The sequence below is a fragment of the Drosophila teissieri genome, unplaced genomic scaffold (genome assembly GCF_016746235.2).
Source record: "Drosophila teissieri strain GT53w unplaced genomic scaffold, Prin_Dtei_1.1 Segkk118_quiver_pilon_scaf, whole genome shotgun sequence".
NCBI classification, from domain to species: Eukaryota; Metazoa; Arthropoda; class Insecta; order Diptera; family Drosophilidae; genus Drosophila; species Drosophila teissieri.
Window position 1 is genome coordinate 2344647 of NW_025224987.1, and position 18799 is coordinate 2363445.

General features: G+C 47.7%; 1 protein-coding gene across 1 annotated transcript; it reads right to left on the reverse strand.

Moving 5' to 3' along the window:
* Positions 1-15807: 15807 nt before the first annotated feature.
* LOC122625515 (glycine-rich protein 1-like) lies at positions 15808-16996 on the reverse strand. The gene is made up of 3 exons (XM_043805609.1): positions 16964-16996; positions 16762-16894; positions 15808-16694 (listed from the first exon to the last, which is right to left on the reverse strand). Exons 1-3 carry the CDS (start codon positions 16994-16996, stop codon positions 15808-15810), a joined length of 1053 nt encoding a protein of 350 aa, XP_043661544.1.
* Between the last annotated feature and the right edge of the window lie 1803 nt (positions 16997-18799).

An 18799-nucleotide genomic window follows, 5' to 3' on the forward strand; every position in this document is an offset into this window, starting at 1 on the left:
ACAGACAGACGGACAGACGGACAGACAGACGGACGGACAGACGGACATGGCCAGATCGACTCGGCTACTGATCCTGATCAAGAATATATATACTTTATATGGTCGGAAACGCTTCCTTCTGCCTGTTACATACTTTTCAACGAATCTAGTATACCCTTTTACTCTACGAGTAACGGGTATAAAAAGGTTTACGATAACGAATGCCTCATCTTTATGAATAATATATCAACATTGTTTAGGCTTCCTAAAATATCGCATCAGTCCGTTTCCTCCTTGAGAAACCTTATCGATACTGTTTCTTCGATATATGGTTCTCTGTTATCGATAGGAGATGATACAAAAATTTCGAATGCAATGTTGATATATTTGGTATTGAATAGAGTCGACCCAGTGACCAAACAAAAATGGGAGGAACAGCTCGATTATGAGACTTTGCCGCTTTGGGCCGATTTTGAAAAAATGTTAAATCGCTGATTTATCAGCTGAAGAATCGACAAAGCCGAAGCAAGATTAAATTGTGTCGAGCAAGCCACATAATCGTAGCTCATTCTCGTGTTCCTCCAACAGCAAGCCTCAGCAAACTTGTAGCTATTGCAATGCAGCAGATCATTTGCTACAGAATTGTAGCCCGTTTGGGCGTCTCTCTGTAATGCAAAGGTTCGAGTTTGTTAAGTCTGCCTCCTTATGTATCAATTGTCTGCGAAAAGGCCATACTGTTTCGAAATGCAAAGGCAAAAAGTGTCAAGTTTGTGACCGCTCACACCATATTCTGCTTCATAGATATACAGTGCCTGAGAACAGTTTAGCGTTGCCACCCCCGCCAGAGACCATGTCTCCTACTTTTAACCAAGATCAGCCTTCCACGTCACATGTTATGCATGCCACGTCCTTGCACAGGGTGATTTTGGCTACGTGAATCGTAAGCGTCCGTACGAAAAACGGAGAATACGTTTTGGCCCGAGCTCTGCTGGACTCTGGGTCTCAAACGAATTTTATAACAGAAGAACTGGCGAACCGCTTACAGATTCGTAGAGAGGAGTCGTGTATCAACTTACTTGGTATTGGCGAGTCCAATTCTCAAGTCAAAAAAAAGGTACACACAGTAGTGAAGTCGCGAATAAATGGTAGTGAGTTCTCGTTCGATTTCTGGATCTTAAAGTCGATCTCCGTTTACCATCCTGATCAGTCGGTGAACGTCAGTGATTGGAAGATCCCGAAGAACCTACCATTAGCAGACCCATATTTCTACAAGTCACAAAAAATTGATATGTTGATAGGAGCAGAATCATTTTTCAAATTGCTAGCTGTTGGTCAAACTAGACAAGGTCCTGACTATCCAACTCTACAAAAGACCCTTCTTGGTTGGGTTGTTTCGGGCAGATACAAGTCTGCAGTCCCGAAACAAGTTGTGAATAGTTTCAGTTGTAGTGAAGAACCTTTAGTATCGATTGACAGCACACTACAGAAATTTTGGTCGCTGGAGGAAATGCCAAATCCAAAGAAAATTCTGTCGCCTGAGCACAAGTTATGTGAGGACCATTATAGGAAGACTACTCAGGTATTGCCATCAGGTCGGTTTGAAGTTAGGCTGCCGTTTAAATCTGATCCAAATGGATTAGGCAACTCCTTCGAGGTTGCAAAACGGCGGTTTTTGTCGCTTGAGCGAAGGTTGTCTCGAGATCCTAACTTGAAGACCATGTACTTGGAATTCATGGAAGAATATCTCGCCCTAGGTCATATGTCGCCTACAGACAACAAAATCCCTTCCACTCCACATTATGTCATTCCCCATTAATGCGTGTTCAGACCCCAGGGTACGTCAACAAAGTTGCGCGTCGTGTTCGATGCGTCCTGCCAAACATCGTCTCAGGTGGCCTTAAACGACATCCTGATGGTGGGGCCGACAATTCAAGAAGAGTTGTACTCCACTCTACTCCGCTTCCGGCTACACAGGTATGCCCTGACTGCCGATGTAAAAAAGATGTATCGCCAAGTAATGGTTAATGAAGCGGATAGGAAGTTTCAACTCATAGTGTGGAGGAGAGACCCCTTCTGAATCCTTGAGATTATTCAAGCTCAACACCGTCACATATAGTACTGGACCAGCCCCATTTCTGGCTATTCGGTGTTTAAAGAGGTTAAGTGAATCTGCTAAATGTTCATTCCCTAGAGCTGCCGACGTAATTGGATTCGATTTTTACGTCGATGACATGCTAACTGGTGCTGCATGCGTAGAGGAGCTAAAGACAATTAAGTCTGAAGTGTCTCAGGTTCTTCAAACAGCAGGTTTTGAATGGACAAAGTGGTTTTCAAACTCACCTGAGGTCACTGCATCTGAGAGCACAGTTAAGTCGATACCTATCTCGGATTCAGAGTCAACTAAGGCGTTAGGAATATCGTGGTTGCCTAGCGAAGATGCCTTCAAGTTCAAAATTGACACTTCTGTTATGGTTCTCCGAGCGACAAAACGGTGACATCGAAGCTGTTTGACCCCCTGGGCTTGTTAAGTCCCATTGTGATTAAAGGAAAGATCCTATTGCAGGTACTGGCTTAATAAGTTAGATTGGGATGGGTCAAGTCCGATGCATTTGGAAACAGCTTGGGATATGCTAAAAAGCACTCTGTCTCAACTGGATGAGATATCGATTCCGACGCCTCCATCAGAGCTTATGGAGCTTGCGTCTATATTCGTAGCAAAACTGCCGAAGGTTTTAAATTATCGTTGGTGACTTCAAAGTCAAAAGTAGCGCCGCTCAAGACCAAAACGCTACCAACGCTTGAGTTATGTGCCGCTCACCTTCTCGCAGAGCTCTGCCACAGAATCAAACCCTTATTAAAAGTCCCTAACGAACGAATTGTATACTGGTCGGACTCTGAAGTTACACATCACTGGATTCGATGTCATCCATCTTCGTTGTCGACATTCGTTTCGAACAGGGTAGCGGAGATTCAAGAATGGTCAGGAGAAGCTACATGGCGGCATGTTCTCACAAAGCAGAGCCCAGCAGATATCGTTTCGAGAGGTTGTGGCGTCGACGAGATAGGGCAGTCGATCTGGTTCACTGGCCCACCATTTCTGAAGGACGAAGAAGAAAACTGGCTTAAAAATTCGCATTTCGAGCCGGTTGAGGAAGTCTTGCGTCAGGAAGCTAGGAAGACTGTGGTCGGGCTGACCGCTGCTGTGCAAACTTCCGCTTTTCTGGATGTCATCGAGGGGTTTTCGTCACACCTCAAACTGCTTAGAGTGTTCGCTTATATGTTCCGCTTTATAAGAAAATGCTAAGACAAGAGTATAGTTTTCGAAGAAACTCTGTCACCGACTGAATATAATGAAGCGTTTCATAAGATTATCGAAATAGTACAAAAGCACGAGTATCAAGAAGAAATGGAAAAGGTTCGTAAAGGCTCCAAGGTCGGCCCAAGTCTTCAGCGATTGAACCCATTCATCCATGAGGATACAGGCACTTGGTGCAACTTTTCGTTGTTGCGAGTTGGGGGGCGACTAGCTAACGCTCCTATATCATATGATGCCAAGTTTCCCTTGCTGTTGACGAAACGCTCTCAGTTTGTGCAGAGTTACGTCCGGTATTTGCACCATTCCAATTTTCATGTCGGCCCTCGAGCACTTGTGAGCATCCTACGACAGCGTATTTGGACCGTAAACGCTCAGGAAATCTACCCGCAGATGGACTCCGTGCTCTCCGCCCATTTGCGATATGTGGCGTTGATTTTTGTGGCCCTGTCTATACGACATTAAAAATTCGAGGAAGGCCTACATTGCCTTATTTTTTTGTTTTGCGTCCAAGGCGGTTCACTTAGATATTGTCTCAGATCTAAGTACTGATTCTTTTCAATTGGCTTTTCAAAGATTCATTGGTCGACGAGGATGTCCGCAGACGGTGCATTGCGACAACGCGACGAACTTCGTCGGAGCGAGTCGCCACTTCCTGGCTCTTCGCGATCGGATCGAGGAGCAGGCGGACGCAATTCGCGAGTTTGCATCAAAAAGCGGATGTGAATTTGCGTTCACACCCCCTCGGGCTCCGCACATGGGCGGACTATTGGAGGCGCCGCTGCCGATTTTTTGATGCCGTGGAGGCGTTCAACGGGGCCGGTGTTGGCGGAACTCATATTTCATTGTTTACTTATGTGAAGTAGAAAAATGTTGAAGTCTAGTGTAAGTTAGTTTAGGGCGAAGGCGGGAGCATAATAAAGTTCTCTCTCGCTCTTTGCGAATTCGCCCCGTCTTCGCCAACCTCTGTTAAGCTAGGCCTAAGAACACATATGTTAAATAGAGGAAGTCGTAAAATTGAATTCAACACGAGCAAACGCATTTTTTCGTTGTCGTTCCGAAATTAGCTAATTATTCTTGCCACCAAGTTCTACCAATATTTTAATAAACTAATTAAATTCTTCTTGGCGCCCCTGGGTGGACAAGAATTAGTTTAAACAAATTACAGTGACAGTGACACATATAATATATAATAATATATATATAATATATAAAAGTGAAAAAATAAAAAATTGTTCTTCTTTTTTTTGAGTGTAATAAATAAATAAATAATATTGTTGCCCGAGACGCGTTATTGTGTTTAAACAATAATTAAAATCTAAACATATTCCGTGGCGGTCGCGAAATACCCTGCTTCCGGAATTGCCGCCACCACCGAGGGAACTTTTAAGGAAAGTGGCCGCTAAAATTAGCATTCGGAAATCAGAGGTATTTGTGCAAAAAATTGAAAGCTAGAGTTATAGACAAATTTAATGTTTATTGTCTTGTGCTGGAAGATTGCACCTCGCTTTCAGTTCTTGGCACATATGTACGTATCAATATAGTAGGGCTAGATTGCATGCAAATTATTCAATTTATTGAATAAATTTATAAAATAAATACACATACAAATATTGAACCGCTTTGGACGCAACATTTATTTATTATTTTGTACTGTATTATTGCAATCACTGTCGCCCCCCCTTCCCCCTCTCGTTCGTTGAAACTCGCATTAATAGTTGGGAAGTTAATCCAAGCTTGCGCACTAATACACAGACAGCCTTATATACTAGCAGCTGCAGCGGTGAACTTTTCGTTTTCGCTTCGCTTTTGCACCGCTACCTGCGTTGTTGTTGTTCGGCCCTTGTTCGTTGGCGCGCTTAGATTAGCGGACCGTCAAGTGACGCTCTACCCTGTATTCTGCGGGTATACCCTTTTCGGCGTCATTTCGCACCCACTATTAATTGATACTGCGTGACTTGAATTTCAATTTAAATAATTTGTTTTCGTTGTTCTCATCAGAAAAATATTTAATATACATTTCGAACAATAAATTAATAATTTATGAAATTAAAAATAACCTATTTTTTTGGTTTAATAAATTTCTAATTATTGATTCGAAGGTTATTAAATTATATTGTCGGTCTGATTTGAGATAATTTGTTTCGGCCATTTATTTATTTAATTCGGAAATAAAATGTAATTAATTTTATTTAATTAATTTAAATATTTAATTCAAAATGAGCCTAGAAACCAAAAATAAATCTGTTCTGGAAGAGCTGAAAAGCAAGCTCCAAAGTCGGTTCAGAACAATTCGCCGATTAAATGAGCGATTAGAAACGGGATCGATTCCGCTATTAGAGGAAGAATGGAAATGTCGACTAGAAAACTTAAATGCTTCAATTAGTAAGGCAAATCAATTACAAGAACAGATAGAAGACATAGATTGTAGCGATGAATTTGGCAACGAGTTGCAAGAGCTTTGTATAGTGACCAAGGCCAAAATAATGTCCCTGTTGTCTGCCTTGAAGGTAGCAAGCGTCAGCGAAGCTACGGGATCAGCTGCTGTAGCTCCAACTCGTGCGCGACTTCCGAATTTGGCATTGCCAAAATTCAGTGGAGATTATTTGGAGTTCAAAAATTTCATCAGCCTTTTCGAAACTTTGGTTCATAAAGACGCCAGCATTCCAGTTATCGAAAAATTTAACCATTTAATTTCATGTCTCTCTGGAGAAGCTTTAGGAACAATTAAAGCTTACCAAGTCACCGAGAGCAATTACGAAAAGGTACTAGCCAGTTTAAACAAGAGAGAACGCTATAGTCGAGTTCCCCGACTATCTGATACCCGTTACTCAGCTAGTGGAAGTGCAAAGGAGAGTTTTTGGCGGTTTGTGGGCGTTAGAGTGGGCGTGGCAAAAAGTTTTTTGGCAAATCGATAGAAATTTACAAGACTAATACAAAAATGAAAAAATATCAAAACCTTTTTCAAAAGTGTGGGCGTGGCAGTTTTAGGCGGTTTGTGGGCGTTAGAGTGGGTGTGGCAACATGAATCGACAAACTTGCGCTGCGTCTATGTCCCTGGAATCTGTATGCTTAATCTCAACTTTCTAGCTTTTGTAGTTCCTGAGATCTCGACGTTCATACGGACGGACAGACAGACGGACAGACGGACAGACAGACGGACAGACGGACAGACAGACGGACGGAAAGACGGACATGGCCAGATCGACTCGGCTACTGATCCTGATCAAGAATATATATACTTTATATGGTCGGAAACGCTTCCTTCTGCCTGTTACATACTTTTCAACGAATCTAGTATACCCTTTTACTCTACGAGTAACGGGTATAAAAAGGTTTACGATAACGAATGCCTCATCTTTATGAATAATATATCAACATTGTTTAGGCTTCCTAAAATATCGCATCAGTCCGTTTCCTCCTTGAGAAACCTTATCGATACTGTTTCTTCGATATATGGTTCTCTGTTATCGATAGGAGATGATACAAAAATTTCGAATGCAATGTTGATATATTTGGTATTGAATAGAGTCGACCCAGTGACCAAACAAAAATGGGAGGAACAGCTCGATTATGAGACTTTGCCGCTTTGGGCCGATTTTGAAAAAATGTTAAATCGCTGATTTATCAGCTGAAGAATCGACAAAGCCGAAGCAAGATTAAATTGTGTCGAGCAAGCCACATAATCGTAGCTCATTCTCGTGTTCCTCCAACAGCAAGCCTCAGCAAACTTGTAGCTATTGCAATGCAGCAGATCATTTGCTACAGAATTGTAGCCCGTTTGGGCGTCTCTCTGTAATGCAAAGGTTCGAGTTTGTTAAGTCTGCCTCCTTATGTATCAATTGTCTGCGAAAAGGCCATACTGTTTCGAAATGCAAAGGCAAAAAGTGTCAAGTTTGTGACCGCTCACACCATATTCTGCTTCATAGATATACAGTGCCTGAGAACAGTTTAGCGTTGCCACCCCCGCCAGAGACCATGTCTCCTACTTTTAACCAAGATCAGCCTTCCACGTCACATGTTATGCATGCCACGTCCTTGCACAGGGTGATTTTGGCTACGTGAATCGTAAGCGTCCGTACGAAAAACGGAGAATACGTTTTGGCCCGAGCTCTGCTGGACTCTGGGTCTCAAACGAATTTTATAACAGAAGAACTGGCGAACCGCTTACAGATTCGTAGAGAGGAGTCGTGTATCAACTTACTTGGTATTGGCGAGTCCAATTCTCAAGTCAAAAAAAAGGTACACACAGTAGTGAAGTCGCGAATAAATGGTAGTGAGTTCTCGTTCGATTTCTGGATCTTAAAGTCGATCTCCGTTTACCATCCTGATCAGTCGGTGAACGTCAGTGATTGGAAGATCCCGAAGAACCTACCATTAGCAGACCCATATTTCTACAAGTCACAAAAAATTGATATGTTGATAGGAGCAGAATCATTTTTCAAATTGCTAGCTGTTGGTCAAACTAGACAAGGTCCTGACTATCCAACTCTACAAAAGACCCTTCTTGGTTGGGTTGTTTCGGGCAGATACAAGTCTGCAGTCCCGAAACAAGTTGTGAATAGTTTCAGTTGTAGTGAAGAACCTTTAGTATCGATTGACAGCACACTACAGAAATTTTGGTCGCTGGAGGAAATGCCAAATCCAAAGAAAATTCTGTCGCCTGAGCACAAGTTATGTGAGGACCATTATAGGAAGACTACTCAGGTATTGCCATCAGGTCGGTTTGAAGTTAGGCTGCCGTTTAAATCTGATCCAAATGGATTAGGCAACTCCTTCGAGGTTGCAAAACGGCGGTTTTTGTCGCTTGAGCGAAGGTTGTCTCGAGATCCTAACTTGAAGACCATGTACTTGGAATTCATGGAAGAATATCTCGCCCTAGGTCATATGTCGCCTACAGACAACAAAATCCCTTCCACTCCACATTATGTCATTCCCCATTAATGCGTGTTCAGACCCCAGGGTACGTCAACAAAGTTGCGCGTCGTGTTCGATGCGTCCTGCCAAACATCGTCTCAGGTGGCCTTAAACGACATCCTGATGGTGGGGCCGACAATTCAAGAAGAGTTGTACTCCACTCTACTCCGCTTCCGGCTACACAGGTATGCCCTGACTGCCGATGTAAAAAAGATGTATCGCCAAGTAATGGTTAATGAAGCGGATAGGAAGTTTCAACTCATAGTGTGGAGGAGAGACCCCTTCTGAATCCTTGAGATTATTCAAGCTCAACACCGTCACATATAGTACTGGACCAGCCCCATTTCTGGCTATTCGGTGTTTAAAGAGGTTAAATGAATCTGCTAAATGTTCATTCCCTAGAGCTGCCGACGTAATTGGATTCGATTTTTACGTCGATGACATGCTAACTGGTGCTGCATGCGTAGAGGAGCTAAAGACAATTAAGTCTGAAGTGTCTCAGGTTCTTCAAACAGCAGGTTTTGAATGGACAAAGTGGTTTTCAAACTCACCTGAGGTCACTGCATCTGAGAGCACAGTTAAGTCGATACCTATCTCGGATTCAGAGTCAACTAAGGCGTTAGGAATATCGTGGTTGCCTAGCGAAGATGCCTTCAAGTTCAAAATTGACACTTCTGTTATGGTTCTCCGAGCGACAAAACGGTGACATCGAAGCTGTTTGACCCCCTGGGCTTGTTAAGTCCCATTGTGATTAAAGGAAAGATCCTATTGCAGGTACTGGCTTAATAAGTTAGATTGGGATGGGTCAAGTCCGATGCATTTGGAAACAGCTTGGGATATGCTAAAAAGCACTCTGTCTCAACTGGATGAGATATCGATTCCGACGCCTCCATCAGAGCTTATGGAGCTTGCGTCTATATTCGTAGCAAAACTGCCGAAGGTTTTAAACTATCGTTGTTGACTTCAAAGTCAAAAGTAGCGCCGCTCAAGACCAAAACGCTACCAACGCTTGAGTTATGTGCCGCTCACCTTCTCGCAGAGCTCTGCCACAGAATCAAACCCTTATTAAAAGTCCCTAACGAACGAATTGTATACTGGTCGGACTCTGAAGTTACACATCACTGGATTCGATGTCATCCATCTTCGTTGTCGACATTCGTTTCGAACAGGGTAGCGGAGATTCAAGAATGGTCAGGAGAAGCTACATGGCGGCATGTTCTCACAAAGCAGAGCCCAGCAGATATCGTTTCGAGAGGTTGTGGCGTCGACGAGATAGGGCAGTCGATCTGGTTCACTGGCCAACCATTTCTGAAGGACGAAGAAGAAAACTGGCTTAAAAATTCGCATTTCGAGCCGGTTGAGGAAGTCTTGCGTCAGGAAGCTAGGAAGACTGTGGTCGGGCTGACCGCTGCTGTGCAAACTTCCGCTTTTCTGGATGTCATCGAGGGGTTTTCGTCACACCTCAAACTGCTTAGAGTGTTCGCTTATATGTTCCGCTTTATAAGAAAATGCTAAGACAAGAGTATAGTTTTCGAAGAAACTCTGTCACCGACTGAATATAATGAAGCGTTTCATAAGATTATCGAAATAGTACAAAAGCACGAGTATCAAGAAGAAATGGAAAAGGTTCGTAAAGGCTCCAAGGTCGGCCCAAGTCTTCAGCGATTGAACCCATTCATCCATGAGGATACAGGCACTTGGTGCAACTTTTCGTTGTTGCGAGTTGGGGGGCGACTAGCTAACGCTCCTATATCATATGATGCCAAGTTTCCCTTGCTGTTGACGAAACGCTCTCAGTTTGTGCAGAGTTACGTCCGGTATTTGCACCATTCCAATTTTCATGTCGGCCCTCGAGCACTTGTGAGCATCCTACGACAGCGTATTTGGACCGTAAACGCTCAGGAAATCTACCCGCAGATAGACTCCGTGCTCTCCGCCCATTTGCGATATGTGGCGTTGATTTTTGTGGCCCTGTCTATACGACATTAAAAATTCGAGGAAGGCCTACATTGCCTTATTTTTTTGTTTTGCGTCCAAGGCGGTTCACTTAGATATTGTCTCAGATCTAAGTACTGATTCTTTTCAATTGGCTTTTCAAAGATTCATTGGTCGACGAGGATGTCCGCAGACGGTGCATTGCGACAACGCGACGAACTTCGTCGGAGCGAGTCGCCACTTCCTGGCTCTTCGCGATCGGATCGAGGAGCAGGCGGACGCAATTCGCGAGTTTGCATCAAAAAGCGGATGTGAATTTGCGTTCACACCCCCTCGGGCTCCGCACATGGGCGGACTATTGGAGGCGCCGCTGCCGATTTTTTGATGCCGTGGAGGCGTTCAACGGGGCCGGTGTTGGCGGAACTCATATTTCATTGTTTACTTATGTGAAGTAGAAAAATGTTGAAGTCTAGTGTAAGTTAGTTTAGGGCGAAGGCGGGAGCATAATAAAGTTCTCTCTCGCTCTTTGCGAATTCGCCCCGTCTTCGCCAACCTCTGTTAAGCTAGGCCTAAGAACACATATGTTAAATAGAGGAAGTCGTAAAATTGAATTCAACACGAGCAAACGCATTTTTTCGTTGTCGTTCCGAAATTAACTAATTATTCTTGCCACCAAGTTCTACCAATATTTTAATAAACTAATTAAATTCTTCAGTTTTGTAAAAAATTTTCTTTATTTTGATATATTATTTCTGTTTTGCTTATTCTATTTGTCTCTATGGACATTTATATTTGTAATTATTTCCTTCCCAAATTTGAGCGTGTTAGCAAAATTGATTATGTTTTACATCATTGCCTGCCTGATTCTAGATATGGCTTCACGGGCCATATTGGGTTAACAGGGCATAATAGTATATGCTCCATTTTACAATGTGTTTTACAAATTTTTTTTTTATATAATTAATATATTTTAGTTTTTTTACTGCTGCTGATGTTGTTGATCTGCCGGTGTCAGCTGGGCGTCGCCGGGGGTGGCACGCTGACACTCCCTCGCTGCTGTCTATATCTGGGCTGCTGATGATGTTGATCTACTAGTGTCAGCTGTGCGTCGCCGGGGGTGGCACGCTGACACTCCCTCGCTGCTGTCTATATCTTGGCTGCTGATGATATTGAGGGCTGCTCACAAGTCCCCAGGCAGTGAGGACTCCAGACTCCTTCGCAGTCCTGTGGGCAGGTCTTCTTAGGCTTTGTTAGTGCCGGTGCTGGTACTGGACATGCTGTCGGTTTTGGAACTTCATTAATGACTGTTATATTTTTTGTATTTTTCTCGAGTTTTCTCGAGTTTTTGGGTTTTCAATTCTTGCTGGTATTGCAGCAAGTGGTCTAGCTCTGCATGTAGCTTTAGAGCTTTCGACCAAACCGGTGGCGTTTGTTGACGTTGTTGACGTGGGCTACACTTTTGTTTAACTTGGTCTTTAAACCGCCACGGTGTTTTCCCATATCTCAATACAACTCTACTCACTCAGATTCGTTCTCAGTTGAATTGCGGTTCCATCAGTTTCATCAGTGTCCAACGTATTTGTGCTTTTCCATTAGTGTATCCAACGTTGGACGACTGTCACGGTCGCCATGTAGTGAATGCCACAAGTAATAGGTTTGGTGTTGTGATAAGTTTTTATTCTTTATTAAGATTTCTTTTTTGGGCAGAAATGGTTCTGCCCGTTCAACGGTTCACTAGTACCTGCATATTCGATCTTAAGTATATTTCGGCTAAGCCTAAACCGCGTAGCTGCGCTGCCGGATACGCCAGCAGCGGAGCGGCTCTCTTATGTATATCTTATATATCTATGCTTATCGCGAGAGTGAGTTATGCACATATGTATTGTACATTTGGTCGGCGTGGGAATGCTGACCATCCACTTATACTTTGTAGCCTTCAAGTGGACGATCATGTTACATCCGTCTTGGAGTTTATTGACATAAACATAGAAACAAAGTGCTGCTATGCGTTTGTATGCTTATTGTATTTTAATGTTCTTAATATTACATATGCGCATACTACAACATATACGTAACAAACACGTACGGATCGGAACTGAACTTGATTCCCCGAGCAATTGACGCAGGGAAAGGCTCTAAAATGCTTCATCTCCAATAACAGACACTGGAGGACTTGGGTCGAGTTTATAAAGAGTTTCAAAACATAGGTGATACTTTGCGAAACTTGCAAATGAGCCGAAACAAAGCCCCGGCCGCAACACACGTCACGTGTAGAAGGTGTGAGGACGCAGGCGAATTAGGCTCACGGGCCCAGGAACAGTGGACACAATCTAAATCGGTCCAGTCCAGGCGACAGAACACAACCTTGTGGAAGCCGCCAGTCACCACCCAGAGACACAATGGAACGACCGCCGGGACAACTCGGTTCAGAGCCAAACCCATATTGCTAATCCCCAAGAAGCATGTCGCAGGTGCGGTGGACATGGCCATTGGGCCAGAGGCTGCCGAAGCCAGAGACTGCTGGATGTGCGGAAGAGTACAAATCAGAAGTATGGAATGCTGCCAAAGAGCGGAAAATGGCCAGCGATCTCAGCCGCAGAGAGGCAAGCCGGGGTCGCAAGGTGCTGCCTCTCCAAACTAACTGGCAAGTTAATCGAAGAGAAGCAGCAGTTGCCCGCAAGGGTGACGGTTGGTGGGGACACGTACCGGGGCAACAGCAAGCTTCATACGCGAAGAACTGGTGGACAAGCTTTGCCAACTGCCCGTGAAACTATTACAAGGATACGTCGGCAGGTTAGGTTGGCAGATCGAAGGTGCGGCGAAGTCAATGCACAGCTCGAGATAGGATTCGAATTCGGCAACACATGTATTTACATGAACCTACTGATACTACCAGGAGTAGTGGATGCGTTGGTGCTGCGATGGAATTTTCTCACGCAAGACGGGAAGTCAGCTGTGCCGGTCATGAAATCCAGATACCGGCCAGAAGCAGGTGGCTCGAGGAGAATCGAGGACCTTAAGGATGGATATTGGCAAATACCTTTGGAAGAATGAAATCACGGGTTCACGGCTTCTACGGTTTCAGGGAAAGAGCTGTTCCAATGGCGAATGATGCCGACTACGCGTCGTCCAAATTTTAACGGGCACTGGACCGGGTGATTGGACCGGAAATGTCGCCACATGGCTTTGCGTACTAAGATGACTTTATCGTGATTGGTCGCACCCTAGAGGAACACAAAAGAAACCTAAGGGAAATGTTCCGCCGCTTGAAGAACGCGAACCTAAGAATAAACCCAGAAAAAGAAAGGGTCAATTAAACATGGTGGCAGATGCGTTTGTTAGAGGCATCCTCTGCTGAATCGGTGGCCACGACAGCAAAGACTCTGCTAAGAACGCGGGGTACAGAGGCCAAAGTATAGTGCAACTGGGTCACGGAAATGCGAAAGAAAATAAAGGCACATCCTCAGAAGTTTCCCGACTATGTATGGGAAGAGAGCACCCTTTACAGACAGATTCCACATAGAGCAGGGAACGAAGATGTGGTGACCTGGAATCTATGCGTTCCGCGGCAACTAGAAAAACCGTTCTGCGAGAAAACCACGATTCCCCAGCAGCCGGCCATGTCGGCATTTAAAAGACAATTGGCAGCCCGGTATTAATGGCCAGGAATGCAGAGAGACGCAAGGGGATAAGTTCGAAAATACGAGGACTGCGCACGTTGCAGAAAGCGTTTAGGGAACGCATAGTCGCGACGTTTGGAGTGGTGATTACGGACAACGGCGTACAGTTTACGACCCGGGCCTTCAAGAAGTTCCTCAACGACATGGGGATAAAGCAGCAGTATACGGCACCATAAAATCCGCAGGGGAATCCGACGGAGAGAACCGAACTGTAAAGACAATGATAGCACAGTTCGCCGGACAGAATCAGTGGAATTAGGATAAAAGATGGACCAAAATTATGCTGGCTGTGAATTCAAGTGTATCAGAATTTTAACGAACTGTTTTCTTAGTTACTGCTCGCTACGAATTGCAACGGCTAGCTCAGAGAGTTTGTTTGTTCGTCCCACCAAATTTATGATTTGTGTGATTGCCCGATCAAGAAGAAGGCAGAGTTTCAGATTTAAACCACCTTTATTCAGTGACACTCGCTGAAGAGGATTCTGTGACCCTCGCCGTCGGATGCGCGTCGTTGCTCCTTCGTCGTCTTGCGTCGCTTTCGATGGCGGATCCGTACCGGCTCGGCTGGGGCTTAGAATGCTATGGTGACAGGGTGTATCGTCCGTGAGACAAGCTTGTGCTCCTCCCCGAACCACCTTTGCGACCACTGACTCCACCGTCCCGTTCTGACCACGCTAGGTCCTGGTGTTCGCTTGTCCTTCGCTGGTCCTTGCTTGCGGAAATGCTCTCTGGATGCTCGCTTCGACGCACTTGTACTTTCACTTGTTCGCTTAACTGCGTAGTTCTCCACGCACTGTTCCGGCTGCCTGCCCGTGTGACTCTCCGTGAACTTTCTTATTGAATGTCTGTGTACTCCGCGTACTTTTCCCGATCGACTGTGTGGCTGCATGGCATTGACTGTCCCGAGCTGCGCCTGCGCCGTCTCTTATATAGGCCGCGGGAATTTCGTTATTTCCCTTTTTGCACACGGCTCGCTCGGGTACAAGGTCCAAAACATGTCCCGTTAGTTCACGGTGCGTCCTCTTTGTGCTTGTCCAAAGTCCGCACCGTTACCGATCTACCTTTGCGCTCTTGGCTGGCTCGAGTCCAAGGTCCAGCGCGGTTCCGTTATTTTACGGTGCGTCCTCTTTGTGCTTGTTCAACGTCCATACTTTCCCGTTTGACCTGTCCGCCCTTGACTTCTCTCGCATTCCAGTCGTCTTCTTCGTTGCCATGCCGATCTCCTGCACCCGGATTTGTGGGGAGTTTTAAGACTCCACACATCTCCCCCTTTCTTCGGAAGTTTTGAAAAGGATGTTGCTTCCGGCGGTCCTCCGCTTTGGTGTCTCCTCGATCGACCGCTATTATCGTAGCGCCCCCATCCCGATGTTCTTTACGGACGTGGATATCGGAGTTGCAGCTCAATGGAGGTATGTTTGCGGCTTTTTGCGTATAAATCGCCATATTTACTCATCCTCTCTTTTGTTTCTATCTCCTCCCACTCGATGAAATGCTCCTTGATGCTACGGGGTTGCTGGCCCTGGACCCAAGCGCCCTGGAGGCCCTTCTGCGGGGATCCAACGATGAATGCCCCTGCATACTCCGGGTTGCTTCCGCTGGACCCCAAGCGCCCTGGAGGCCAGTTTGCCCTACTCGTTTCCGCGCCTGCGGCAGCCTCGCGTGCCTGGCCCCGCGTCCGTTTGCTGGCCCGCGTGCCTGGTCCCGCGTCCGTTTGCTGGCCCGCGTGACTGGCCCGCGTCCGCCCTTGGCTGCTGCGGAAGTTTTCTGTCCCAATCAACTCGGTGATTCTCTCGATTGTTAACTCTTTTATTGGGGCACGTATACCATTATTTCGCCGCCGCGAAGCACCTTTGGCGGAACCGCTGGCCGTCCAGCATGAACAGCTTGGCTCAGCGGTCCTTATGCCGTCTGCCCGCCTGGGTCTCGGCCTCCTCGACCACCCGGGGTGGCCACTCCGCGCGTTCTAGCTCCCTCCACCGCTTCTCATTCAGCGACTTCTTCCTGCGGAGGCTGTCGAGCCTCGGGGCACGATTCTTGCCACGCAAGTTTTGGTGGTGGCGGTGCGGGCCACACCCACGGACCCTTCTCTGAGTTCTCCGCCGGGCTTTCGTCCTCCGTCCGGACGCGTACTCGCAGGTCGCGCGCTCGCTGCTCGACTGGCCTCCAACCGACCGCGACCACCTCTTCCCGCGGGCCTCCGGCGTGTCCTCCGCTGGGGCGGACCACCTCCACGTCACCGTCTGCTGGTGCCACCGGCGGCCGCCCATGCCGGTCGAGCGCAGCGTCTGCGCGACGTGCGCCTGTCCACGTCCCAGGACTGTTGTCGGTGTGCGCGATGGCGGCGGCGTCGGCGGTGCTGGCGGCGGTGTCGGCGTGCGTTGTGGTGGTGGTGGCTGCGGCTGCGCCGGCGGCGGCGACGGCAACGGCGGCTGTGGCTACGGCACCGGCGTCTGTGGCTGCGGCAACTGTTGTTGTTGTGGCACCGGCGACTGCGGCGTCGGCTGCGGCTGCTCCTGTTGCTGCGGCGTCGGTGGTGGGTTCGGCTGCGACGACGGCGGTGGTGTCGGTGGCTGCAGCAATGGCGGCTGCGGCAACGGCGGCGGTGGGTGTGGTGCCCACAGCGCCTCCTCCTCCTCCAGCCACCCTGCTAGGCGTTCCTGCCACGCGGCCTTGGCGGCGGCTGCCTTCCGCTCCACCACCATCCGCTCGAACCGTCGCAGCGTGGCGTTCCGCGCGTCCGCGAACTCGCGCAACTCCTCCAGGTCCCGCGACGGCATCGCGTCTCCCAGGCGGATTCGCCCCTGGCCCTGTGTCGCCCGCCGCACGCTGCGGTACGCCATCCTGGCCCTCGCGATCCGGCCTCCTTCGTCCTCGTTAGAGGACACCCCGGAGGGTCACCCCGGAGGGTGACAGTCTCACCCCCGTCGTCCTCCTCACTCTCCGACGAGAGGGACTCGTACGGGGTTGGCCCCTCGGCCACCGTCTCCTCCACCGACAGATCCATGTCGGGCACCTCCTCCGGATCCCCCTGAACCGGGGATCCCCACGACACCAGGGGTGACGCCAGAAGCTGGAGATAGGAATCAGCATCCCTACTCTATATCGTTCCGGGCTGTTCCCCAGTGCGGGTCTCCCGCACCTTCCGGTTATTTCTTGTTGCGCGTGCTGCCATTCTGCCGACTTGATTCTGAAAGACCGACTTTCGCTTTTTTCGCCGCGACGAAACCTCGGTTTTCCCTCTGCTCCTTTCTGCCGTTATTCCGCGGAGCCTGTACCGGCAACGGGATTCTCCTCCGTGTAACTGCCTCCCACGGAATTCGCAACTGTATGCGAAAGCCGTTAACGGTTTTCCGGCCGAATATCCTGTGTGTGTGTTTGTTTTGAATGACTTTTGACTTGCGACTTTTCCATAACATGTATCGTCTTCCCATCTGCTTCACTAAAGGGTTTTATTGTTGTTGCTCGCTCTTGGTGTCCTCTGGCCCGCCGGCGCCCGCGCTTCCCGGCTTCAAGTCGCTAATATGAGCCGTTTTCGCCTTCCTTGTTGTTGCGTGTTCCAATACACAAATTACTGGTGACGTGAATTTCTTTATTTTGAAAGGCCCGTCGAACCTTGGTGCCAGTTTCGCCGCGAAGCCTCGGCTGCTTTCGACAGGTGGTGCTCTTTGGCCCATACTGTTTCTCCCACCTTGGGTTTCCACGGCCTCCTTTGGAGATTATAGTGGCGCGCCTGATCCTGCCCAGCTTTTTTCATATTCCTCCGCACCAGTTTGAAGATCTCCTTCAGTTTTTCCGCGTTTTCTGCCGGCGTCTGTGTACACCTGCCCGTTCCAGCCGTCTGTTCGTCGAACAATGCGTTCGGGAGCCTTGGTTCTCTTCCCTACGTTATAAATGCCGGCGAGTATCCGATGGTCTCCGCCACACTCGTGTTTACTGCCAGCTGCAGCTCCGGCCAGTTTTCGTCCCATGTCCTCTAATCGGCCCCAGTAAACTGCGCGATCATTGTTTTCACGGTCCTGTTGGCCCTTTCTGTTGGGTTTTCTTGTGGAGTATATGGAGCCGTGAGCTGGTGTCTCACACCCAGCTCCTCCAAAAACCTCTTGAACGCCCTGCTCGTGAATTGGACTCCGTTGTCCGTGATCATAACTTATGGCACCCCGAATCTGGCCACTATTCGCTCTCGCACAGCCTTTCGTAGCGTCTCGGTTGCCCTACGCATCGAAACGATCTCGGTACACTTGGAGAACCTGTCCACCAGGACCAGCAGCATCGAATTCCCGTGCTTTGACCTCGACAAGGGGCCCAAAAAAACCGCACACACGGTGTCCCATGGTTCTTCAGGCACCTGGGTCAGTATTTTTCCGGCTGCTTGCAGCTGGTTAGGCTTGTACTTCATGCTGCTCTCGCAGTTCCGCACGTATCTTCTTATGTCTCGGTGCATTCCTGGCCAGTGGTACCTGGCTGCCACCCTCGCAATTGACTTCCGACTTCCCATATGTCGTGCCGTCGGCATGTCGTGGTTCTCGGCCATGACGCGCTGCCACACACACAGCTTCCATGACACCACATCCTCATTTCCTGCCCGGTGCGGAATGTGCCTGTACAACTGGCCGGCCTCCTCTAGGTAGTCTGGGTATTTTTGGGGATCCTGCTTTATTTTCCTCTGCATCTCTTCTGTCCACCTGCATTCCTGCTGCTCGTCCGGGTGCCCTTCTTCCATCGCCGTTATCCTGCGGTTCGTTTCTTGCAGCGGCTGTCTCGACAGGGCGTCCGCGACGATGTCTGTACGAGATTTGAAAATCGAAATGTTGGAGCTCCAGTGCCCACCTCGCGATCCTTCCGGACGGGCTCTCGATGCTGTTCAGCCACTTCAGGGCCATGTGATCTGTTATCACTTTGAAATGGTAGCCTTCCAGGTACGGTTTTAATTTCCTGACAGCCCACACTATCGCTAAACATTCCTTCTCTGTTGCAG